The sequence below is a fragment of the Copadichromis virginalis genome, linkage group LG18 (assembly GCF_057382275.1).
Source record: "Copadichromis virginalis isolate Kocher_CV1m ecotype Utaka linkage group LG18, C_Virginalis_male_GT1.1, whole genome shotgun sequence".
Lineage (NCBI taxonomy): Eukaryota > Metazoa > Chordata > Actinopteri > Cichliformes > Cichlidae > Copadichromis > Copadichromis virginalis.
In genome coordinates, this window is record NC_140635.1 from 29,337,212 (window position 1) to 29,362,082 (window position 24,871).

The window sequence follows — 24,871 nt, forward strand, 5'->3', positions numbered from 1 at the left end:
TTTTGCTGGGATAATCATAAATTATAGCTGAACTGATAAACTACACAAGGGATACTTTGCTCAGAAGGCAGGAAGACGTTTCCTTATTTAGTCTGTACCGGTTTGAACTGGGAAAGCTGACACACGAACCTTTTTTCCTCTATATAAACTGCTGTGTATCAAATAAACCTTTGAGTCGATTGGGAAGGCAACCTAAAGCAGTCTCTGTTTTCTTGTTCTCCCAAGCTGCTCCCGAGCTCGTACTAACACGCTGAATGGCATACCTGAGTGTTACTTTAAATAATTAGGAATCTTAGAAGGAAAGGACAGAACTCTGCTTATCGCTCACGCCACGGAGGAAACCCGGGAAGGCAATTTCCTTCAAATGTGCACCAATCTCTTACAAAAGATGTGGTTTGCTATGGTTCTCTAACCCAACCAGGTTACTAAAGTACTGAAAATGAGGAGACAACATTACAACAACTTGCCAAATAAGCTAGGTCCATCATGTGCAGCCAAGAAACCTGTGATCTGCCAAAGTTTAAGGGGTGGATTTTGGTACGACTTTTAAAGGTCTGTGTTTCCACAACCAAGACGTTGCTTCAGGCCGTCTACATCCTGTGGTTCTGAACTTTGGATGAACAAATGGCAGCAGCCGTTTATCAGAAGCACCCAAACTGTTCTTGGCGATGGTCTGACTCAGTCCTTGGGCCACAACCTTTTATTTCCTGTTAGCGTTGTTTGGTCTTTGCACCTGCACGTGTCCTTTGCTTCCAGCAAAATGATTGTGACAACGGACATTCAGCATCTAGCAGATGTTATATATGCAACATGCAGCAGCAGTTTTTTACAGTTACCTGCCTGCTATACCCAAGAGACGTGATGATTTACGGTGTCAGTCCTTTCATCACAGAATGGGCCACGTGACCAGTTAAAGTGGTGACAAACTGTTGGCTCTGTCAAAACGAAAAGTAGTTATTGGGGCTAAAAAAGGATTTACAGCCTATTAAACGTGCAAGAGAGCTAATCCAGTTTCCAGCGAGTCCATCATCAGCTGGGCTGATTCATAACCAGAACGTCCCAAGTGTGAAGTCAGTGAATCAGTGCTGGCCTGGTGCTGAACAAAGTGAGGCTGAAGGGACTGTGGAGACATCAGCACATCACATTTTATATTGGTTTTATTATAATGTTCTTCTAATAAGGAACAAAAGCACAGACACCAACCTCCTGATCTGCGGAGCAGTGGTGGTAGAGGAACTTCATCTCAGCTTTTTAGTAGAAGAGGGGGTGAGGGAAAGGTGGACTTTGGAGGGCTTCGGGGGAGGGAGGATGGAGCAGTGTGAAGTCTTGGACAGGTTTAACCTGACACAGAAAACAAGAACACATCATATTTGTGTGTGTGTGTGTGTGATCCAAGAGCAAATACTAACCTTGATCCTTCACAAAAACAAGCACAGCGAACAATTTCTCTAAAAATTCTTCTGATGATTTCTACGCTCACTGCAGGAATCAACATCTGCACATACACTCTGTACAAGAGACAAAATACAAATACGCTTCAACGTGTTGGAGGTACCTCGATTTAACTCATGTGGAAGTAGCCCAGTTCTTGGTTGTGTCAGGTTAGCAGTTTAGTGATGTTAGTTTACAGGAGAAGCCGGAAGCACGTTGTGAGTTTGGTTCGTGGTCGTCCTTCACTTTTGTTTCTTTTTGCCGCAGCTCCCATATCCCCGATTTGTAACTATTTACTTTTTACAAAATGTTTCTTGAACTATGGCAGCATCTTATTTATCTTATATATTTAGGCCGTGGATTCAGGGACCAAAACAAAAACTGTAATGAGCAGAGGTATTATCTACTGATTGTGTGTCTGGCGGCAGCCAAGGGTGGAGAGCAGAGGCAGCGGGCAGGCCAATCGAAACGCAGCTCAGGCTGCAGCTGCAGCAAAAACTTGGGCGTAGTAGGAGGGATTCTGGCAAACCGTCAGGAGGGGGAAGTGGTGCTCTACCAACACGGTGTACAGTAAAGATGGAGGCCTGCTGACTCCAACTGAGGACACTGTCAGGCAGTAGAAGGAATACTCTGACAACCTCCATAATCTTAATCTCACTCATAATTAACTAAAGTATCCAAAAGACAACAACTTCTCTTGTTGCATTTAGGTTCCAGTTTAACCAAAGAACAAAAAAGGATACATCAGCTCGAGCAGGTTATACACAACATTTACACTGCACAGATGAGAACACAGCATGATTTCATTCAGTCCAGTCTGTCTGTTAGACAGCGTGCAAACAAAGCATGCGTTCTTTGTAGCATTCGACAACAGAGTCACTTACTGTATGTACTTGTTTTCTGACATCCACAAAAACATATTGGTGTCTATTATATCTCCTTGTTAATAGAAACTTTGTGTCCAGCGTTTGAGCTAATTCTCAACGTGTCTCTTGCACTGACCACAATAACCATTTATCGTAAATTAAATTACAGCAATTGGTACCTTGAGCAGGATGACGCTGATCTCGGTGGGCGTTTTCCCTTCAGTGCTCTCAGTTTGTCTCCCTGTGTCAGACTGACTTCTTTGCAGTTATTCTGGACAGACACAGAAAGAAAGACACAATTAGCAGCATGAAAACACAACATTGTGATCATAACTCAGTAGCCTGTTTGAATTCTGCAGTAACCATTAAAAAAGGTCATGTTGATGCTATGAAGTCACACCGCTGACCTCATCCAAGCTATATGACTTGCAGAGCACGGTGTTGATTGACAGGTCATCCATGCTGGAAAGCAGCGAGGACACTGCCTCCTGTTCCCTCCCTGCACAGAGTCAGAGCGGTGAAGCTGCTGTTGCTGCAGCTGCTGCTGCTGCTGACTCAGTCTCTGTTGGACCAGCTGTTTAGACCGATGCACGTCACTCTGAACCCACAAACTGTGCTGCTTCCTGCACACAAACATCAAACACACGCCACAAACTAACTGTGATATTATGTTTAGCAGGTATAACATTCAACATCCTGGTTTAGCGTGTAAGTAGACACACAAAGCTAGTAGCCATTAGCAACAGAGCACTACTGTGGCGTAAGGAGGAAGTGTGCGTCCAGAGCTGAGGAGAGAAACAAGCTGCAGCTGAACACTGTGACTGCAGTCTGCAGCAGTAACACAGTTTTCAGGCTTTTTTAAAATTACATTTGATTTATCATCCACCAGTTTCCCACTGCTGCAGTCACCACCACCACCAGCTGCACATGGGCACACTGGGGAATGCCTCACCCTGACCTCCACCTTTTGCTTCTCTTCTAACTTTTACTACATTTCCAGCATGCTCCAACCATGACCTCAGCATGGAGAAACATCTTGTGTGGTAACAGCAATAGATGCCACAGCCTAAGGACAGACGGGCCTTGTTTGTCCAGCACATCTCACAGATGCTCGATGAGAATGAGATCTGCCGAAGTTGAAGGCCAAGGTGACACCTCAAACCCTTCCTGATCTACTTGTGCTTTGTGTGAAGACTCCAGCGACACTCGAAGTATTAGTGAACAGCTGTACTCAGTGACCAACGCCTTTTGGGTCATTGCAAAATGTCAAACAGTTTGTGTTTAAATAAAAAAAACTGGAAACAGAAAAAGATCCAAGTGGACCAATCACACCTTCACAGGTAAACGCAATGACCCTGATGAAGGCCACTAACACGTTATTGTTCCCTAATACTCTGTCACTGGAGTCTTCACCTCATCAGAGCTTTGCCTTCTCCGTGCACCTTGGAGGTGAAGTTGCCGTCTGCTTGTGTTTTGTGACAGGGCACATTATCCTAATGAAGTGTTGCAGACGTGTCTGTGTGCACATCATATGGAAAGCATTACTTCTGTACCTTCATGAACGGCACTAAAGGTTAATGATTGTCTCCGACTGAGACCTTTGGAGTCACGGAAATTGGACCGTTTGGTTTGAGCGGTCACAGCTGAGGCACAAACTCACTCTTCTAAGAAGTTTTGCTGTGGACCGATGATAGATCCAGGTCTGCAGATTCTGATCCAAGCAATCGCCTAGGCTGCAGTAAACCGGAAGGTAGCAGCCAATCAGAGTCCCCGTGCGGCCTAATCCAGCTGTAAATGGATGAAGTGTTTAAAGAGACAAAGTTAAGATAAAAGAAATAAATGACATCAATTAAACATACATAAACACTTGCAGTCCTACCTTTACAGTGCACTGCCACTGCCCCGTCTGTACATTCACACACATGCAGAAAGCGTCTGACGATGAGGTCAGAGGGCGTGGTCCCATCAAGAAAGAAGAGGTCGTGGTGTTCAAATCCTGCATCCTCAAACCGCCTGCCATCATACAACTTCCTGTTCAGACGAACCACGGTCGTTACGTCATTTTGGCAAAAGTATGAGAAGTATGCATCGGGTGTGTGAAGGGGATAACCTGGAGACAGAATCAACAATAACTGAGTTCCATCATACGTTTCAATCAGCGAGGGTCTGTTTTTAATGCAAGTACTGTCTCTTAATGCAAACGTAAAATAAGATTCAATGATGTAGTGTCAACTGATTTATATTGTAAGGTAAAGACGTTAAATACAGAGAAAACCCCAACAATCGAACGGCCCCAAGCACCTGCTGACAGTGGAAAAGAAAAACTCCCTTTTAACAAGAACCAGGCTAAGGGAGGGGGGGCAATCTGCCACATGTGGTCGGGGTGAGGGGAGGACAACAGGACAAGAGATGGACTGGAAGAGAGCCAGAGGTGAATAATAACTACGTGCAAAGTGGTGTAAATACACAAATTAAAAAGAGCTGAGTGATGAAGAAGCATGAGTGCATCATGGGAAACCCCGAGCCACTGCAGGGTTCAGGCTCATCTAATCCAGCCGTAACAACATGACAACTCACACATGACAGCACTAAGCAGGAAACAATACACGCCATCAGAAGACAGCAGGGTAAGGTTAGCTCTTCTCAGCTGTTTCAGGACGTGCAGGCACTGAGGGGCTGCAGAGGCCTTCTGTCAGGCCAAGCAACATGAGCACTGATGTTGTTTGGAGGCATGCTTTTAGCTTTTAGCTTTGAGATTCTGACTCACCATTTTTTATCTTACCACGAGAATGAGGGCTACTGAACGATCCAGTTCATATCTCCATTTTCAACTCGCTAAAAGCACAAAAAGAAAGGAAAGAAAGACTGTGATAGAGGTTAGCGACATATCAGTTAAAAACATTGGCTCCAGAACACCTTAATTATACCACCACTGCAGTAATGAACACATACAGTCTGTTTTGGGGGGCTTTTACCTTTCATTCGAAATCAGTTTTGTTGTAGTGGACACAGGTGAGCTGACTTTTACTTCACTGAGGTGGTACTCACTGACTGTCTATCACTTGGACGGGGTGAGTTATGGATCAATCTAACTGAGAAACTGAGGAAATACAGCGTGCACCAACGCAGGCCTGGACATGCACTGTACGAGCCCTTGGTTGGCCCTGACTGTGTTACTAACAGCACTGCAAATTAATTGGATGAATAACAACCGTACGTTATTTATTTCTTACGGTATCCTGGTCCTGTTTTCATTGATATAGACCTGTAGAACAGTCAGCACTCTGCAGTCTGTTACCTCATAATGTTCATATTCTTCTGCACTGAACCTTTCAAAATCCAGGAAACCATGTTGTAATGCCTGCAGAGGAAAAGAGCAGAAACAGATTTTCACAACAAAAGCACTCAGAGCATACAACTCTGCAGTGGTTTCACAGATTCAGTTCAATTCAGTTTTTTTTTAGCACCAAATCACAACAAAGTCACCTCAGGGCAGTTAATATTGTACGGTAAAGACCCTACAGTTATACAGAGGAAACATAATCAGACCACAACTATGAGCAGACACACTGGTGACAGTGGGAAGGAAAAACTCATTTTTAACAGAAACACATGTGTCACCAGAACCAGGCTCAGGGAGGGGCGGCAATCTGACTGACTGCTGAGGGGCTGAGGGGACGGAGACAGGACCAAAGACACACTGTGAAGACAGTGTGAGATTAATAACAAGTATGATTCAGCGCAGAGAAGTAAGTGAAGAAGAAACACCCAGTGCATCATGGGAATCCCCCAGCAGCCTACACCTATTGCAGCATAACTAAGGGAGGATTCAGGGTCACCTGGTCCCATTCTACTTTTAAATACTCTAGGAACAACAAGTAAGCCTGCAGAGCGAGAGCGAAGTGCTCTAATAGGGTGATATGGTACTAAAAGGTCATTAAGATAAGATGGGGCCTGATTATTTAAGACCTTGTATGTGAAGAGCAGGATTTTGAATTCTGGATTTAACAGGAAGCCAATGAAGGGAAGCCAATACTGGAGAAATCTGCTCTCTCTTTCTAGTCCCTGTCAGGACTCTTGCTGCAGCATTTTGGATTAACTGAAGGCTTTTCAGTGAGTTTTTTGGACATCCTGATAATAATGAATTGCAGTAGTCCAGCCTGGAAGTAATAAATGCATGAACTAGTTTTTCAGCGTCACTCTGAGACAGGATATTTCTAATTTTAGAGATGTTGCGCAAATGGAAGAAAGCAGTCTTACATATTTGTTTAATATGTGCGTTGAAGGACATATCCTGGTCAAAAATGACTCCAAGGTTCCTCACAGCGTTACTGGAGGCCAAGGTAATGCTATCCAGAGTAAGAATCTGGTTAGATACCATATTTCTAAGCTTTTCAGGGCCGAGTACAATAACCTCAGTTTGATCTGAATTAAGAAGCAGAAAGTTAGCGGCCATCCAGGTCTTTATGTCTTTAAGACATTCCTGCAGTTTAACTCATTGGTGTGTGTTATCTGGCTTCATGGACAGATAGAGCTGGGTGTCATCTGCATAGCAGTGAAAATGTATGCTATGTCTTCTAATGATGCTGCCTAAGGGAAGCATGTATAATGTAAACAGAATTGGTCCTAGCACTGAACCCTGTGGAACTCCATAATTAACCTCAGTGTGTGAAGAGGACTCTCCATTTACATGCACAAATTGGAGTCTATTAGATAGATATGATACAAACCACTGCAGCACAGTACCTGTAATACCTACAGCATGTTCTAATCGCTCTAATAGGATATTATGGTCGACAGTATCGAATGCTGCACTAAGGTCTAGCAGGACAAGCACAGAGATGAGTCCACTGTCAGAGGCCATAAGAAGATCATTTGTAACCTTCACTAAAGCTGTTTCTGTGCTGTGATGAGCTCTGAAACCTGACTGAAACTCTTCAAATAAACCATTCCTCTGCAGATGATCTGTTAGCTGTTTGACAACTACTCTTTCAAGGATGTTTGATATGAAAGGAAGGTTGGAGATTGGCCTATAATTAGCTAAGGCTGCTGGGTCTAGAGATGCTTTTTGAGTAAAGGTTTAACTACAGCTAACTTGAAGGCCTGTGGTACATAGCCGATTATTAGAGATAGGTTGATCATATTTAAGATTGAAGCAATTAAGAAGCTTCAATCTAATTAATTAATGGCAGGACTTTGAGCAATTTTGTAGGAATGGGGTCTAAAAGACACGTTGATGCACTGGCTATTTCTTCTTTAGTCATTTGTTTTCAATTCCTGTGTGTTTGTACATCACTGAAGTATTTAATCATTAGTAATTATTAAACTCCTTTGTAGTTCTCTCTGCTCTCTTCGCTTACGCCTCACCCATAACCAGTCACAGTGAATTGCTGCCTCCTTAGACCTGGTTCTGTTGGAGGTTTCGTCCTGTTGGAAGGGAGTTTTTCCTTCCCACTGTTGCCAAGTGTATACTTCTGCAGTGCTGTAGGGTCTTTTCTTTACCTTATAAGTTAAAGTACCTTGAAGTAACTGTTGCTTAGAATTAGTGCTATGAATAAAACTGAATTCAATTACTGTTGTTACAGAATAGGAGGAGAACAATGTCAAATGTGGCTCAAACAGGGATTTTTGCATTGAAATGAGGTATGACCAAAATGAAAATTAATAAGTGTCATTTTAATTTTACTAAAATCATCTGTGTTAGACGTTGTTGCTACCTTGTGGATTCCTTGTAAGCAGTCTAGGACGGTGAGGTTAAATGAGCACACACACACACACACACACACACACACACACACACAGTGAAAGGAATACAGTAATAGTAGTGTAGTTATAAACAAAAGCTTTTATAATAGGATAGGGTTCAGATCATATCTGTTCACATATGGTCTCAGACTTGTTTGCACTGTAAATAAACATAAACCATCACTAAGAGTGTAAAAACTAAGCAGCACCTGTTTAGCTGAGCTGAGCTCAGGACTGGGAATGGGGGGAAACACGTTCTTAGCTCAGTCTAGATGAATGAAATCAACCAACTGGCACCGCTAAAGCTCACTAAGAGCTCATAAACTGTTAACAATTCATTCAAATTTCTGAATTCAGTTTTATTTATATAGTGCCAAATCACAACAGCAGTAAAAACCCTACAATAATACGGGAAAATGTTCCCATCCCAAACTTTTTTTTTTTCTTTTTTTTTTTTGGCCTGTCCCGTTTGGCTCTTTTGCCATCAGAATTGTTGTCTAAAGGCAAAGAAAGATGCCCAACAGATTTACTTTACCAAACTGACCATCCCAGCCTTGCCGTAATGGTCCATTTGATTCACCTTTTATTGTTTATTTTATTTTCACTTACTGAATACGGGACAGACTTGACTGGGGGAAAGAAGGGGAGAAAGAAAGAGGGAAAGAGAAACAGCTGAGAAGAGGGACGGGGGAGAAGGGCAAAAGACAAAAACCAACAGAACGGGCAGAGAAAAAAAATGCATATATCAATCACCTGGATCACCTGCTGAGAAAGAAAAAAGAAAGCAAGCAGAAGAGAACAAGAGTAATAGAATAAACAACATCACAATGATATATGGGAATATGACAGTAAATACTAAATATTAAACATTATTGTGCAGCACATAAGATCAACAGAACACAGTGTGCTTTGAGGTAGGAGCCAAAAAGGGTGTAGTTTGTGGGTGTGATCACCCGTGTGTACACCTGTGAGCATGGACGCGCTTGTTTTTTGTTTTTTAAAAGGTTCCTTCATGTAATAATCTGCTAGAGGGTGTGGGGGGGCCACAGCCCCGTCCTCCAGGGCGTGAAGCAGGTGTGGAGGAGATCAAAACTCCAGACATCCAGAGGCCCCCAGAACACAAGAGACCAAGGAAGACCAACAGAGGGGCAGCTGCGCCACTGTCCCAGAAAGAGCTGAGGAGAGTCCCAGATGAGGGCTCACTCAGCAGCCGCGGAGCAGAAGCCAGGGGGAGTTGCAGTGACGCGCCCGTGAGCTCCGCCGGCAGCCAGCTGCGCCTGAGTGACCGAGCCCCAGGCCGAGAGGCCGGGGGCACCCCACCTCCGAAGTGGCCCGAGCGAGCCCCAGGCTCCAGGCCCCGATAAGCGGCCGCCAAGGAGTGAGCCGGTGTGTACCTGGACGCCCATCCCTGGACACAAAGAACCACCAACGCACCGATGTCTGAGGGGGTCCGCCACTGGCAGGGGAAGTGGTGGTAGGGGGAGATAGGCCTCCAAACCTTGGAGGGCCTGAGATGTCCCCAGAGAGGTGGCGCCTGACACCCAACCTGACATATAGACACAGACATACAGGCACACACAGATACAAACATCCATTCCCACCCTCATGCTCCCATCCCAAACTTAAAAGTGTGGGTTTGATGAGGTTTCCTGACTTCCTGGAACGTTCATGCCAAGGTCGCCAAATAATTTCCAGCTAGGTGGAGTTTCTTCTTGTTACCCCTGCTTCCAGTCTTTATGCTAAGCTAAGCTAGATTTAACAGACAGAGAAGAATAGTGTCTCAGTAAATGTAATGACAACAGCCCCAGCATGAAGTGCTGTTTCATAGAAAGCAGCAGCCTGTACCTAAACGGCATGTAGCCTGTGTTGTTTCCTGCTATCAGAGTCCTGTAGGCACCTTCTGGGCTTCTCTTCAAATACATCACCTACAGGGCAGAGGTTAAACTACGTAACTAATAATGGACAGACAGACGGGCAATCAGATGATGTGATGGACAAATGAAATGATATTTACAGCATAGGCACCAATGAGAACCGCAGCATTGGCTCTCTTCTTCTGGTCATAGCTGGTTTAGTGAACCAGTCTCTTTCTAGACATTGTGAAAGACTATAAACCAATAATGATAATCAGTGAAAACAGCACATGTGCATTAATACATTTAAAATAAGCGTCTACTGTCAGAGGAGTGCACACACACCATCAGAGCAAAGACCTTTCAAAATAAGAGTGTAACGCGTTTTCTAAATGATATCTATACAGCATACAAAGCCCTGAGTCTGAAGTACAGACCTTCATCTGCATTACCTTCAGCTTCTTGTTGAGTTTCCAGCAGTATCTGTACAGCGTGGCCAGGTTGAGGGGCCCAAAGTCTGCATAAAAAGTGCAACACACAGTAAGAGAGATGTCAAATAGGAGCTTTCAACAATTACAACACAAAAACAACACACACACACACAAATCAGCCACAAAACTAAACCCACTGACAGGTGAAGTCAGTGACATTGTTCATCTGGTTATAATAAAATGCTCCGTTAGAAAACCTTGGGACATTTATCTGGATGTTTCCACCCACACAATGCAGACATGGAGTCAGGTTAAAAACACATCTGTGAAAACATTACTGGCAAACTTCATGTAATATTACATTAAAGCAAATGTCAATTTATAATTAAAACAAGAATTTTAAGCAGTAGTGTGTATTGTGTCTGTATCTGATCAGGATTTTTTTAGTTGTGTCTGTCATCAAAAATTGATTTGAAGTGTTTTAAGTCAGATGGCAAACTCTGCCTAACAAGTCCACTTTATTGCGTGCTCATTTTCTCCTATTACTGGCTCATACCTCACCTTTACGTCTTTACCTCACAAAATAAAGCACCCTGAGGTGACTGTTGTTGTGATTTGGCGCTATATATATTTGCTGCCTTTTGTACTGTCATTAAGATAGACAGTCTTCGGCCTCTTCAAGAACATGCACCAGCGTACATCATTGAACTTTTACAGCCCTATGCCCCTAGTAGGTCTCTGAGGTCTTGTGATCAGGGCCTACTTGTTATTCAGTATACAAGACTGAAAACCAAGGGTGATAGAGCTTTTGCTACTGTGGCCGCCAGACTGTGGAACTCTCTTCCTCAGAACTTAAGATCAGTGACTCAGTGACTGCTTTTAAAAAACAGCTAAAAACACATCTTTTTAAAATTGCATTTTGTTAACTTTTGACTGTTTTTGTTTTATACCTTGTGAAGCACTTTGTGATCTTTTATCTAGAAATGTGCTATATAAATAAAATTTTACTTTACTTACTTACTTTACTTTTGCATTGTCTCTGAGCATTGTAGTCTTGGGGTAAACTTGCTGTGACTTCCACTCCTGGGAAGTGTGGCAACCGCCTTGAAACGTCTTCAAGCAACTTAAAGAAGTCCAGACGCTTTTCTTTGCAAGCTCCTTTGACAACTGCCTTGAAGGTTTTCCATTTATGAATAATCTTTCTCGCTGTAGGATGATGGACTTCAAATTGTTTGAAAATGGTCTTAAACCTCTTCCCAAAGTAATGGGCAGCAACAGTTGCTGCTGATGTCTTTCCTTCTTGGCATTGTGTGTGTGAATTATGCAGACCAGCAAACTACCCAAATTTCTACTTTGATAGAGGAGCTCACACTTGTCGATAATCAATGAATCTAATATATATGAGTGGATGCCAGATGGCTTCCCATTTTTGAGCCTAGTTCTACACTTCGCACTGTTGCCATGTACTTGTTCTATGGGTGTTGGCTGATTGTTGAGGTCTTCTCTCTATTATTGTAGGGTCATTACCTTACAATATAAAGTGCCTTGAGTCAGCTATTGTGATTTGGAGCACAAAACCTGTGGCTATAGAAGTGGTTAGAACACCAGTATTCAATTATTTGGATGGATGAGTAAATACTTTTGGAAATATAGGGTATATAAATAAACTTAAATTAAGTCAGGGGCAAGCAACCTGCTCCATGATCCTCGAGACTCTAGTTTATTTCTGCTTCTGTTTTATTGTTTGAGAAAGAAGTTTCAGAAAAAGCAGCAGAAATTTAAACCATTTAGGTTTCAGTAAGTTAAAAAAAAGCCTTTTAACATGGTTAATTTTATGTTTTAGTTCTATGTGGATGCCGGCAACTTAAATTGGGTAGACTGTGTACAACTCTATATGCACATATACCATTTGACCAGGTCTCTCTTTGCACAAGCATCCCCCTTTGCATTTGTGTCTGTTTACAAATTGAGCTCTGTGTGCTCTGGAATTTATAATGTCAACAAACCCTACCTTTTCCCTTTGTAACATGTACTGTGTTTCCACACTTATTTATTGTTGACTGTGGTCTTTAAAACATTATTTAGATCATACTGAATGACAAAGTCTGTTGTGATTTTTCTTGAGTTGTGTCTTCATTAGAATGTTCAATGTGTAAATTAGTGGGTTGTGTGTCTGATACCAACTAAAAAGACTGAAGTGCAACTGTGTTAAAACGATGCAGATAGTTGACCCTGGTTTCGGGGAGGGAAATATTGTGATAACGCTGCCCTTTGAAACTGCATTAAAGCCACATGACACTCTTTGATTGCTTTAGATTAGCAGGGCTACTCCTCTCACCTAGATTCCCAACAGGAAGGACTTTGAACACACACAAATCCAATCTGCTAATTCTCTGAGGAATTTAAACAACGTATTCAGAGGAGCCTGCAGAGAGAAGAGCCTGGTTTACAGCTCAGGGAAGGGGGTGTTTCCTTTGTCATTCCCCCAAAACTTTCTCTGTGCTCAATTCAATTAGCGGTTGGTACACTGACGAGAGAACAATGAGGACAGCAGGAGTCTTTGTGTTTTTGCTGCTTAACGTGGTCATGGAAATAACTGGTGCTGTGGATAATACAAAGGAATCTAGTTCAGAAAAGTCCAGTCCCAAAAACAAGCTGAAGACAGAAGAGGCTGAACTTCCTCACACCAAGCCTGCAAGTTTTTCACAGTTTTTAGGCAAACTGCTCGTGGTGCCCATGGATGGGAGTCATTGGATAGGTCTTAAAGCCATTGCCCAGGAAATGGGTCGCCGTGGACACAGAGTTACGGTGGTGATGCCAGAGACCACCATGCGAATGGGCCCGGGGAAACACTATGACACTTTGACCTATCCTGTACCTTATGACAAGGCTTACATCGACTCTGTGATGTCCACACACAAAGACATCATGAAAAAATCCTCACAGCCTTTCATGGAGAAGATCAAGAAACGGTTCAGACAGTTCCAGGCCATTTCTGATTTTCTGCACATCACTGCAGAGAAGCTGCTCTTCAATGCCAGTCTCATATCACACTTGTCCCAGCAGGTGAGTACAAATACAGAAGATGAACACAACTTTGGTATCAGCTGCAAAACCAACATTGGAGCTCAAGCTTTGCAAATTGTACATGGAGGGTCTTTTGCTTATACTGTGTAAGAGTGTTGGGATGGAGGTTCTCTTCTACAAGTTGGCAGTCCAAATTCTCATCATGTTGTACATCTATTAATGTAACTGTAGTGGTTGACTGTGTATAGTTCCTAAAATTTTAATTGTATATTATTATTAATAGACCCATGGAAAAAAAATAAAATAAAAAACCCACGCCACGCAGCCCACCCTGACACTAAGGTTTTACACATCAGGACATTAAAAGCTATATAGGCTTTATCAGGTCTCAAAATCGGGCCACTACAACTTCACATGAACTGTAAAACATATTACACCATGACCTTTATTTAAAACCTCTTAAGGACCAGATGATGTTTATTATGTCCTAATATGTAAAACCAAAGACAGGAAAACAGGTGAACTTTCTTTTTACCATATCTGTATGTGAACAGTGGTGGATGCTCATATTAAACTTAAAAGCTCAGGTCAGTACATGTGCAAGTAAACTGTAGACATCTAAATGCTCTGTTTCTGCAAGTGCTTTTTCTTCTCTTGACTTTGGATGAAGTCAGTGAGAGAAGATATGCCAAACATAAATGTACAACTCTGGCTGGCGTAGCATGCACCTGGTGTTCAAATCTTCTGGTTATGAGCAACAGCCAATGAGGGAAAAAAGTTTACTTAAAGGGGGAGGGGCTATAAAAAAAAAGCTTCGGCTAGACTGATGATGAACTCGGGGGCTGCACAAAGGTCCAATAAAGGATAAAAACTGAACTGTGAATCATGCAATGCTGTCCTACTTTCAAATGAGCATCATAGGTCCAGTTTAGCCACTTTATACCTTTCTACCTACAATCTGTAAAATCCTCCATGTGTGAACCATGTATGCAAGACAGTGTAGTGCTGACACACAGTGGAAGATTGACTCCTCTCTGCTTTTCCACCTTCTTCCTGTTTCATGTTATAGGACTTTGATGCCGTCTTGACAGATCCCATGCTTCCCATGGGCTCATTAGTAGCTCGGAAATTAGGTGAGCTCCTCTGCACTCAGGTTATCTGTTTGCTTGTACACCTGCACATTTTCTCACCTATCATTACTCAATCACTTCCAGGTCTCCCTACTGTCAATCTGCTGAGAGGAATACCGTGTCACTTGGACATGAAGTCTGCTGGCTGCCCATCTCCGCCCTCATACGTTCCTCGCTATTTCACTGGATACACGGATAAAATGAGTTTCAAAGAGAGATTTATCAACACTTTGGTGAGCCAGGCGGAAGTTAGCATATTCAAGCCTTAAAGCACAGCTTTTCCAGGAATGTTATTTGCAATCTTCTTTCAGACAATGTATGGTCACGAACAAAACACTGTTCGTTTGTGACCATATTGATAAGGAAATATGTGCTTACCTTCAAATTATCTTTCCTAAATTACTCTTCATACTTTATACTCACCTCATTTGTGGTCATGAGAGTATTATTTATTCCTTACAATTAGTGTCGGTCAAGTTACTTGCAAATAATAATTAGTTACTAATTACTGATCACTTCTCCATGAAGGTAATCCCATTACTTTACTGATTTGTTATTTTCAAAAGTAATGAGTTACTTTAGTAGTACTTTTAGTTACTTTTAAAAACACGATACACAACAATACATTATAAAACAATAAGCCTATCAGCCCCGTTTGATTTTTTTCTGAATATTTCATTTTATAAAATCGAATCAAATGAAAAAGTCTCTTTTAAAACTTGTTTTATTCATTTTAATTTAAAAAAAATTAAATTATATGCAAGAGTGTTTGACTTGAAGAAATGTGTTTAACTTTTAAACCTATTTTCTGCATATTCCAGCATGTAAAGTTTTAGTAACGCGGTAACACAGCGTAAAAGTAAAAGTAATCTACTTGCTTTTTTTGCAATCGTACTGCTTTAATTTACTCGTTACTTGAAAAAAGTCATCGGATTACAGTAACGCGTTACCGTCAATCTCTGCTTACAATGAGGTTCATTTGGGACAAACTAGTATGTCAGTGTTATTAGTATTACAGTACGTCTTAGTTTTTCTGTCTTCAGTTTTGGTGCTGTATTATTGTCCTGTAATGCCTCTGACCCACAGGTGGCATTGGTGGAGCCGCTGTTTTGCAAACTGCTGTATTGGCACTTTGACCAAATAACCCGTGACTTCCTTGGAGAGAACGTGGGCGTGGCTGAAGTGCTTTCAGACTCTGATATCTGGCTGCTCAGGTAACACATGGAACGTCTGTGTATTGTTGACATTTGCTGCCTGCGTGAGTGTAAAAAACTAAAAAACTGTTGCTGTATTTAAACAGGAATGACTTCACGCTGGATTTCCCACGCCCACTCATGCCCAATATTGTACTGGTTGGTGGAATCAATTGCAATGTGAAACATCCTCTGCCCCCAGTAAGACTTTATGAGTTTTAGACTCTAAATGCATTTATGAACATTCTGATTGACACCACTTACCGTAGGACTGTAAGACCAATCAGGTAAGAGTGATAAATGCAAAGTACTTAAGCAAGTTTGTGTTTTGTCAGGATCTAGATTCCTGGGTGTCTGGAGAGCACGGGTTTGTAGTGTTCACTCTGGGCTCCATGGTGTCAGATCTGCCAGAGGAAATCACCTCTGTCTTTCTGGAGGCCTTCAGACAGATTCCACAGAAGGTATATCAGCATACAGCTTATCTTGTGTTATAAATAAATACAGCTAATCTTAATCTACAATAAAACTATGACAGGTCATATGGAGATACACTGGAAAGGTTACTGACAATGTCCCGGAAAATGTGAAGATGATGAAATGGGTCCCACAGAATGACCTGCTAGGTGTGTGTCTGCAGCAGCACATCCTGAAATGTGAAGCACGCTGATGTGTCACATCTCATAACATCTGATATTTCTGCATGTTTTGTGTCGTAGCTCACCCGGGAGCCCGTGCATTCATCACTCACGCTGGCTCACATGGTCTGTTTGAGGGACTGTGTCACGCCGTTCCCATGCTGATGGTGCCCCTGAACGGGGATCAGCCGGACAACGCTGCGAGGATGGCCAGCAGAGGTGTAGGAATCGTGTTGAACATTTTAGACATTAATACAGAAACTCTTCTGAAGGGGCTGAAGGAGGTCATCAATGACAGCAGGTGAGGGAGTCAGGAGATGGCTCACATTCAACCAAAACTTTCCATTTTGGTCTACAAAATGTTTTTTTTTTTTTTTTCAAACAAGCACATCTTTAGCAAGCAGGTGACAGTCATGGGGGTTCTTTATGGAACATGAGGGGTTTCTATTTGCAGGACCACCGTGCACACCACAAACATCTGAAGATAACTGAATGCAAAACTTTTCCAGGTGCCTGTGTATCATGTGGTTTTTAGACTCAGTGAGACTTTCTGACCTTAACCCAACGTACTTGCCCTCTCATTTCACAAATGACTATTCTGTGTAGTGATGATTGCAGCTACATGAGGTTGACTCCTTGGTGGTCATGCACACCAAAGAGTGTAACACTGGACCTGAATTTCCTGTATTAGCACAGCCTGACTTTTATCATTTTTTCCAGCCTCAGCATCAGAAACTCTTTTACTGATGTCCTCAGAAATGTCCTTTATTTGTGCCTCAGTGTATTTCTGAGTGTTTTGAATATCAGACTTGGACAGATCCCTGTGCTTTAAACTAAAACAGGGTATAGGCTTTTACTTTCCCCCTCACAGGTATGCATTGAGTGACTTTTTCTTCAGTAAATAAAAGGTCATCATTTGTTCAATTGGGTCCACATCACATTAACACAAGTCCTAAAATTAGATAAACCTGATGGTGGTCACATTAATTGCAAAAAATAAAAAACTCTAACAAACCTTCACTGTACCATCTGTTCTTGAAAGAACTTTACATATGATCTAACTCAGCTCTCTGTCATTTAAAAAAAACCTGCCCATTTATCTGTGTTTTCAGGTATAAAGAGAACGTGAAGAAGCTGTCAGATCTTCATAATGATCGGCCGTCGGACCCGCTTGAGCTTTCAGTGTATTGGACAGAATTTGTGATGCGGCATAAAGGGGCGAAGCATCTCAAATCGACTCTCCATGAACTCTACTGGTTCCAGTACTTCAGCCTGGATGTAATAGTGCTGCTAACTACTGTGGTGCTTGTCTTTGTAATGCTGACAGCAAAATGCATGAAGCTATGCTTCCGTAAAGTGAGACGAAAGTGGAAGCAGGAGTAAGGACAGTTTTTTTACTGGAAGTACTGTGATGTTGTAATTGTATTCTCATCACGGTTTAAAGGATGTTTTGATAAAACATCAGTATCAATAAAACCTTAATGCAAAATGTTGATTACATTCTAATTGAATACACTTAAGAAGCCTTGTGTGATCACAAAGATATTTAATCTAGAGAAAACACAGAATATAATTAGATTCCATTACATATAATCTGGGGTTGAGGGGCAATGATGAGCATTAGTGGCCACCCTTCTTTGGAGGGAACATGGTGTACTCTATAGCCAGAGCTACAGTAAAGGCAGCAAAGCCCCACTTGAATCCTCTCAGCAGAACTTCTGACAGAGTCACAGCACGAGCGAAGCCGCCTGAATACCTCCACGCCTCGTTGCTGCAGAGAAAGGGAAAGTGACAGGAAAGAAAGACGGGCAGCAGTGTCAGATCACACAGAATATAAGGAGATGTCAGAAATATATCATACATGGGCAAAAATACTGACCGTGCCCATGGGTCCTTCAGACCCCGTGCAGCCAGCCTCTGCTGTGTGAACTCCAGCGGCGTTCCCTGTGTCTTCCACTGTCGCCAATCTGGCATGGAGAGCTTGCTGTGGCCGTGGTCACCTCCCATACTGGAAACATAAGCAAACAGGCCATTTTTTTAACCTTCACCTTACTGGCAGACTTTGATTTGCTTCTTGTGTCATCTGTGTTTTACTTAATGAAACACGCTCACTTTCAGTAGGTTCAGCAAATGGCAGCAGCTTACTTAATACAAACATGTTCAAACAGAGGAACTTTTATTTTAAAACAACAGGACAAAGTTCATTGTGACCAAATCTGCAACTTATTTCTGGTATCTGGGTGTAATCATGCAAATGGTTAATGTATTCAAAGGATGATTACATGAAAGCCACAAATAAGCTTAAGGAAATGAGTCCTGTCATTCTCTGTGAAACTGTACAGTAACTCTTTCTGTCTGTGACAGGTAAACACGCCTGTCAGGAATAAAAATCCACTTAACCTAATTTTTTTATTATTGGTTTTTTAATCACTGTTGTATATATAAAACTTTACATAAAATCTCATACTATAAGGCTCACTGTGTGCCTGTGGCAGTGTTACTTTCCCTATGCTGTTTATTTATTGTAGACTTTATGTTTATTATATAACCTGCTGCTGTAATACAAACATGTCCCCTGTGGGATCAATAAAATATCCGTTATCTGTCTATCATCCCCTTTAGGGTGCTTAGCTGTAGATAAAAAGTTAGTCATAAAATTTAAGCTTTATTTACATTGCACACTAAAATTATTATGCACTATCGACTTATTTAACAAAGGGAACAAAAGCGCGAGAATCATCAGGATAAAATCTAGTGACTGTAACGACTATCGAGTAAATTCCGAATTATTAAAGATGTGTTTAAGTGCCGTGTATTTATTCAGTCCCACAAGCCATATTTGCTGCTAGGCTAAACGACACAAACACAAAAATGTTAACCTCGCTATTTACACTTCCTCGAACAAAGTTATCAGCGATTAACTCTCTTTAAATAGCCAACATTATTACTGTGTAGCCTGTCTGGTTAAACCCACCGACCTATTAGAGGATAATATGTCAATTAAACGTCAACTTCACACATACAAGGAGGCTAGCATTACGTTAGCAATGCATTTCTGTTTGCAATTCTTCTAACATTTTCAAACGCCTCTTCCCTGGTGAAAATATTGCTTTCCTGTCGCCTGGTGTGAGAAAGAAACACAAACGACTGTAATACAGAAACACCGACGATTTTAAAGAGGAATAAATTCGGTACCTGAACAATTGTTGTGACCTCTGCTGCTGGGATAATTGTTACGACAGTTGATGCAGGAATACGGCAAATTATGGCACGGCATTAGGGACAAAACTCCATAACGCTTTTTTTTCACTTTTAAAGTCACGCTGTTTTGTTTTGTTTTTTTGTTTGGTGCCCGTGATCAACAAAATAACGTTATTTAATTATAAACATATGATTAATTTTCAACATCAAACACAGAACAACTACATAAATCCACAATCTAAATATATTTACACTTAATGACACTTATTATTAACATGCGGTGTTACCATGCTGAAACAATTACTATCGTCTGAATTTCTTTTTGTATTCCTGGCAGCCAGCTGCAAGATAGACATTTCATTTGCAAATGATTAGATGGTCTGAGACCACAGGAGAAAAAATGTCTGTACACTCTGCTGTTTGCACACAGGCCAAAACTGTGAGAGCCGTTTGTAATCATATACATGCTGTCGAGATCTTACCTCTATCTATATAGCGAGGATCACATTCTTTGGTTTCTCAAGTGCATTTAACACAATTAATCAAGAGCAGATGCAGGAAACGTTTGACATACTACATGCCTTCTATACCTTCTATAATACAAAATATCTACCAGGCAGAAAATCAATTTCCATATATTATCATTATTAGTAGTAATACTAATAGTAGTGGCGATTTCATATTCCTGTCAACTGCTGTAACAAAAGAATTTTCCTAAATATGGCATAAAATATTTTTCATTCCATACGTTCAATATATGATCAGACATCTTTTTAGACTTTTTTATGAGATAATGAGTTCAAAACAGACAGAGATGTTAAATCAAAAAAGAAAATTATATTGTTCTGTTTTACAGTTTTATTAAATTTTACTCACAGACTTGTTGACAGAATTGGAGAGAAAAATGATATGTACATTTCAAAAGTTGCATGTTACAAATCTTTACTTCTGGACACTTCTCGTACTATTAATTACATACAATTACGTGCAAATTCTTAACAATCAGTCACACACTACAAATACAGACTTTCTAACCAGGCCAGCACGGTGTGCTTAACAGTGTTTGTGGCTCAGAGTCCACGATGCCTTTTGGCTTAGGGATTTTGTGCTCTCGCGGGTCCCATGAGTAAATCAGAGTTTGCTTTTTGGGTCGACCAGTTCATTCAGAGCATCCAGGTTCTCCCCCTCTGGAGCTTCAGGCCATGCACTGTGGTCTGGAGACAAACACAAGAATTTAGCTCCTCGTACTAAATCTAATATATACTGGGAAGACTACAGTGCAGTTGTGTTAGAGAGCTATACATACTCTGTATCTCCCACATGGACTTATACAAACTTTGTCCCGCATCGACCTTCAACGTGGCTCCAGAAATGTAGGAAGCAGCAGGAGAGAGCAGGAAACACACTGCAGATGAGACCTGGGCAAAGACGGCAATTCAAAAATTGGTGATTACAGCTGTGATTTAACCTTTCTCCTTCTATTGTATGGCTTCACAACTACTTCTTTATATCCTCTAATACTGTTTATGGAGCACTGTGAGACCTTTGTGGTCTGGCTTCATTTTTTTTTAACAACACCAAGGGGAATTTTCAGGAGACTCTTTTTTCCTCTAACAAAGCTGGGAACTGGGTTGCAAACCTCTTCGGGCACTGCCAGCCTCTTCGCAGGAGTGAATGGAACGGACATCTTGAAAAGATGTGGTCCGTACTCTTTATAGTTCTCCATCGCTGTTTTGGAAAAGATTGTACCCTGCAGCCAAACAGAGAGATGAAAATCATGCGCATCTTGAAAAACTGAAACAAAACTGATTATGTGCTGAGCTGTACGCACAGGTGCAACAGCGTTGATTCGGACCCCCGAGGCTGCCCACTCGATGGCGAGGCTCTTAGTTAAGTTATCCACCGCTGCCCTCGCTGCTCCTGTGTGGCTGTCAAGGAGGAGGAGACACACCACGCAGCAGGCAATTTAAAAAAAAAAAAAACAACAACTATGTGACGTTGCACATTCGTGTGTGAATAATGAGGGAAACTGTTCTTACGCCATGCCCGGAAAGCCGTTCCACATGTTGGCGATGATGCTGACGATGGCGCCTCCGTGCTCCTTCATCCATGCTGTGTAGACTGGAGGGGAGAACAACAACGGTCACGCTGAGAGACCAAACCACAAACACCAAAGCCTGTGTTATCTGTGCCCGGCTCACCCTCCTTGCAGCAGTGGAAGGTTCCTGTCAGGTTGGTGTCTACCACAGCCTTCCAGCCCTTAGAGGACATGTCTTCTGCAGGGCTGCTGAACTGACCTCCTCCGTTGTTCACCAGAAAGTCTATACGGCCATATCGCTTCAGTACTGATGACACAAGAGCCTTCACCTTCAAATGACAGAAAGACAAAAAGAAAATCAGCCACTTATGCACTGAAACGAGCAGCAGATGCAGAGCTGCTCACCTCCTCCTCGCTGCGGATGTTACAGGGCACAGCAGTGACACTTGCAGGACTGGAGGGAGGGATTTTCTGTCTCATCTCCCGAGCTGCTGCCTCCAGCCTGTCTGCCTTTCTGCTGGAGATCACCACACTGCAGCCTGAAGACCAACAAGTGAGCCACGAAAAACAATTACAGCACTTTCCGAAATAAAGCTTCGAGTCAATTTACTGTGAAACAACACTGACAGCCACCAGATGTTTGGTGTTTCCAGCTGTTAGCGAACACTCACAGCCACACTTTCACAGTGTCCCTGCGCGCACTTGACCGAGGGACTGGTGCGACTCTTACAGACTTGTTTGTATCTGTGTCGAAGTTCACTTGCTGTCACTCAGCTGCTCCTCACTTCAGACTCTTTGCGCTACAACAACTATTAGAACTCACTCACCCAGCTCCAGCAGCTCCGCAGAGATAGCTTTACCGATCCCGGTGCCTCCACCCGTCACTATTGCAACTTTGTGGTTGAACAAGCCCGGTCGGAAAACACTGGAAGCCGCCATGCTTGTTTCTGGTAGTGATGTGACGTTCTGTATCGAGGCTTGTGCAAAGCTTGTGTCGAGTAATTTAGGGGGCGTTTCCGCGATGCGCGTATCGAGGCTTGCTTCATTTATGGGAGGAGCTGAAAATGATGACGTCCGAAGCCTCGCTGCCCGGCTGTACCACGTGACTGGTTCATGAAGTGGTTCGAACTTTGCCGCGAGATATGACAGCGATATAAACCCCTCAGACTTCATTCAAAAATGTGGGTGTTTGATGGAGAGTTGCGGTTAGTGAGAGTCTGGAGACCGTTTGGAGGTTTATGAGAGTGAGGAGAGAAAGTCAGGAGAGAATGGAGCCAGCTAAGAAGAGGAGGATGTCCTCCCCTGTGTGGGAACATTTTGATTTTATTCCTCCCAACAAGGTATGTAAATTTCTACAGAAGATGTATTTTCATAATACTAATGGTGCAATAAAACTTATGTTAAGCTGTCTGTACTCTTGTACAAGGTGAAGTGTTTGCTATGTGCCAGGGAGCTGGGATATAACAACAACACCTCATCCATGCTTAGGCACTACAGAGCTTTGCATGAGAATAAGGGGAACACCGATTGTGGAGCAAGACCAGGTGAGCCATCAAATGTCATGATAATATAGCATGCAGTAATGTTACTAAATGATATAACAATATTATACAATGCAATAAGTGACATGTGTGATATTTATATTTGTGCTTTGTCTTTATTGTCTTTCCTCAGGAGAACAATCTCAAATAGATGAAGACCTGGTCAGCATGGTGGTTGAGGACTCCCAGCCATTTAGCATTGTGGAGGACAAAGGATTCAAAAGATTTGTTAAATCATTAAATCCTAGCTATGTTCTCCCCACTAAAAAGGCCATAAAAGCAGTGGAAATTTAGTTTTTACAGAATAAAATGTGGGCAGGACTGAGGCTCAAATCCTCAGTGTGTAGCTGTCCATACCTCAACGTTACAAAAGCACAACCACTGTCCACACCCCAACCACACCTCACCTCACAGTAAATGATCATTTCCATTTTAAGCATTTCCAAATAATCATTTTCCATACTGCCAGTATAAATATACACAGTATACTGCCATCACTACAATATACATGTTTTACACACTCCTTTTGTTGTTGACATTTACAGGCTGTGTGCAAAAGGCCACACTCTTCAAATTCATGCCAACTAATAGTTTTACGTCCAGTAGGTGTCCTACTAGAGCAAATGAAGCTTCAAGAAGCTTTGCGCTGGGGTGAACCAATTGGATGAAAAGCTTCAGTGCTTCATGAAGCTTCATCTGCCCATCACTAGTTTCTGGGCCCCGCAGAGGAAAACCGAGGGAGCATAGCACCAGCAGTGCCCTCTTCTGGATGTGATTTTAATAGATTTGAAAGAATATTGATTCCCAATATTAAATGGTCAGAGGGCAAATACTGATGATTTGTTGAATGATCAGTATTTGATCAGTATTTGATTTTTTACATTTTATTAAAAGAAACTGTCAGAGTTATTATACATTACAATGCATGCTCTGTGTGTGTTTGTATTTGCTGTGTTTTTGTTTTGTCTTCGATTGACTTTTTTTTTACTCACTATGTGTTTACCACTGCACAGTAGTTATAATTTTTTCTCTCTCTTCTACAGTGTGTCTTTTGTCCCATCTCCCTCCCCACCACCTCCAATCAGTCACTGCAGACGGCTGCGCCTCCCTGAACATGGATCTGCCAGAGGTTTCTTCCCGTTGAAAGTGAGTTTTTTCTTCCCACCACGTGCCACGTGCTTGCTCAGAGGGGGTTGTCTGATTGTTGGGAATTTCTCTGTTATTCTAGTCTTTATTTAACAATTTAAAGTGTAAACTGCTTTTGTGATTTGGTGCCACATACAGTCATATGAAAGCATTCGGGAACCTTTCTTCTGGATGGAATTATGTTTATTTCTTCCTTACAAAATCTCTCCACTTCATTTAAATCTGATGTCAGCCAGGTATTGACAGCCTGCTTCAAATCATCCCACCAATTTTCTATTACATTTCAGGTCAGAAGACAGTGATGACCATTCCACAACATTGTATTTCTCCCTCTGCATGATCCCTTTGTAGATTTCCAACTGTGTTTTGGGTCACTGTCTTGTTGGAATGTCCAACACCACAAACTTCAACTCTGTGAGTGATGCTTGAACATTATCCTGAAGAATTTGTTGATACTGGGTTGACTTCATCTGACCCTGGACTTCAACAAGGGCCCCAGTCCTTGAACTAGCTCCAAAGAATGATGGAGCCTCCATTTGACAGTGGGTAGCAGGTGTTTTTCTTGGAATGCAGTGTTTCCTTCCACTACACAAAGTGCTTTTTGTTATGACCGAAACACTCAATTATTATTTCA

At 42.0% G+C, this 24,871-nt stretch overlaps 4 protein-coding genes and 2 long non-coding RNA genes across 7 annotated transcripts; 2 read left to right on the top strand and 4 right to left on the bottom strand.

The window, feature by feature from the left end:
- Positions 1 to 369: 369 nt before the first annotated feature.
- LOC146688219 (dual specificity protein phosphatase CDC14AB-like) lies at positions 370 to 4,504 on the bottom strand (the record flags this gene model as incomplete). The annotated part of the gene is made up of 5 exons (XM_085440423.1): positions 370 to 1,120; positions 1,204 to 1,341; positions 2,477 to 2,568; positions 3,958 to 4,085; positions 4,177 to 4,504. Coding segments are annotated over 4 exons (651 nt in total), but the record flags the coding sequence as incomplete, so codon positions are not given.
- A 1,079-nt stretch (positions 4,505 to 5,583) lies between these two features.
- On the bottom strand, positions 5,584 to 10,411 carry LOC146688220 (uncharacterized). The gene is made up of 4 exons (XR_014916345.1): positions 10,348 to 10,411; positions 10,057 to 10,149; positions 9,888 to 9,967; positions 5,584 to 5,658 (listed from the first exon to the last, which is right to left on the bottom strand). It is a non-coding gene; the product is annotated as an uncharacterized LOC146688220 (long non-coding RNA).
- A 2,239-nt stretch (positions 10,412 to 12,650) lies between these two features.
- LOC146688221 (UDP-glucuronosyltransferase-like) lies at positions 12,651 to 17,787 on the top strand. The gene is made up of 9 exons (XM_085438975.1): positions 12,651 to 13,392; positions 14,423 to 14,486; positions 14,568 to 14,716; positions 15,570 to 15,697; positions 15,784 to 15,877; positions 16,012 to 16,137; positions 16,212 to 16,299; positions 16,393 to 16,612; positions 17,424 to 17,787. Exons 1-9 carry the CDS (start codon positions 12,868 to 12,870, stop codon positions 17,692 to 17,694), a joined length of 1,665 nt encoding a protein of 554 aa, XP_085295101.1. The 5' UTR covers positions 12,651 to 12,867; the 3' UTR covers positions 17,695 to 17,787.
- Positions 17,788 to 17,837: 50 nt separating this feature from the next.
- ndufb3 (NADH:ubiquinone oxidoreductase subunit B3) lies at positions 17,838 to 19,592 on the bottom strand. The gene is made up of 3 exons (XM_085438976.1): positions 19,507 to 19,592; positions 18,191 to 18,319; positions 17,838 to 18,082 (listed from the first exon to the last, which is right to left on the bottom strand). Exons 2-3 carry the CDS (start codon positions 18,316 to 18,318, stop codon positions 17,932 to 17,934), a joined length of 279 nt encoding a protein of 92 aa, XP_085295102.1. The 5' UTR covers position 18,319; positions 19,507 to 19,592; the 3' UTR covers positions 17,838 to 17,931.
- A 737-nt stretch (positions 19,593 to 20,329) lies between these two features.
- pecr (peroxisomal trans-2-enoyl-CoA reductase) lies at positions 20,330 to 22,568 on the bottom strand. Of its 2 annotated transcripts, none has more exons than XM_085438495.1 (8): positions 22,378 to 22,568; positions 21,956 to 22,089; positions 21,714 to 21,879; positions 21,552 to 21,633; positions 21,344 to 21,440; positions 21,152 to 21,262; positions 20,819 to 20,930; positions 20,330 to 20,726 (listed from the first exon to the last, which is right to left on the bottom strand). In XM_085438495.1, exons 1-8 carry the CDS (start codon positions 22,487 to 22,489, stop codon positions 20,644 to 20,646), a joined length of 897 nt encoding a protein of 298 aa, XP_085294621.1. In that variant the 5' UTR covers positions 22,490 to 22,568; the 3' UTR covers positions 20,330 to 20,643. The 2 variants fall into 2 exon arrangements, with proteins under 2 accessions (XP_085294621.1, XP_085294622.1); XM_085438496.1 differs by lacking the exon at positions 22,378 to 22,568 and adding an exon at positions 22,222 to 22,371.
- LOC146688224 (uncharacterized) lies at positions 22,552 to 23,702 on the top strand. Its single transcript, XR_014916323.1, has 3 exons — positions 22,552 to 22,890; positions 22,977 to 23,094; positions 23,225 to 23,702. It is a non-coding gene; the product is annotated as an uncharacterized LOC146688224 (long non-coding RNA).
- The last annotated feature ends 1,169 nt before the right edge of the window (positions 23,703 to 24,871 follow it).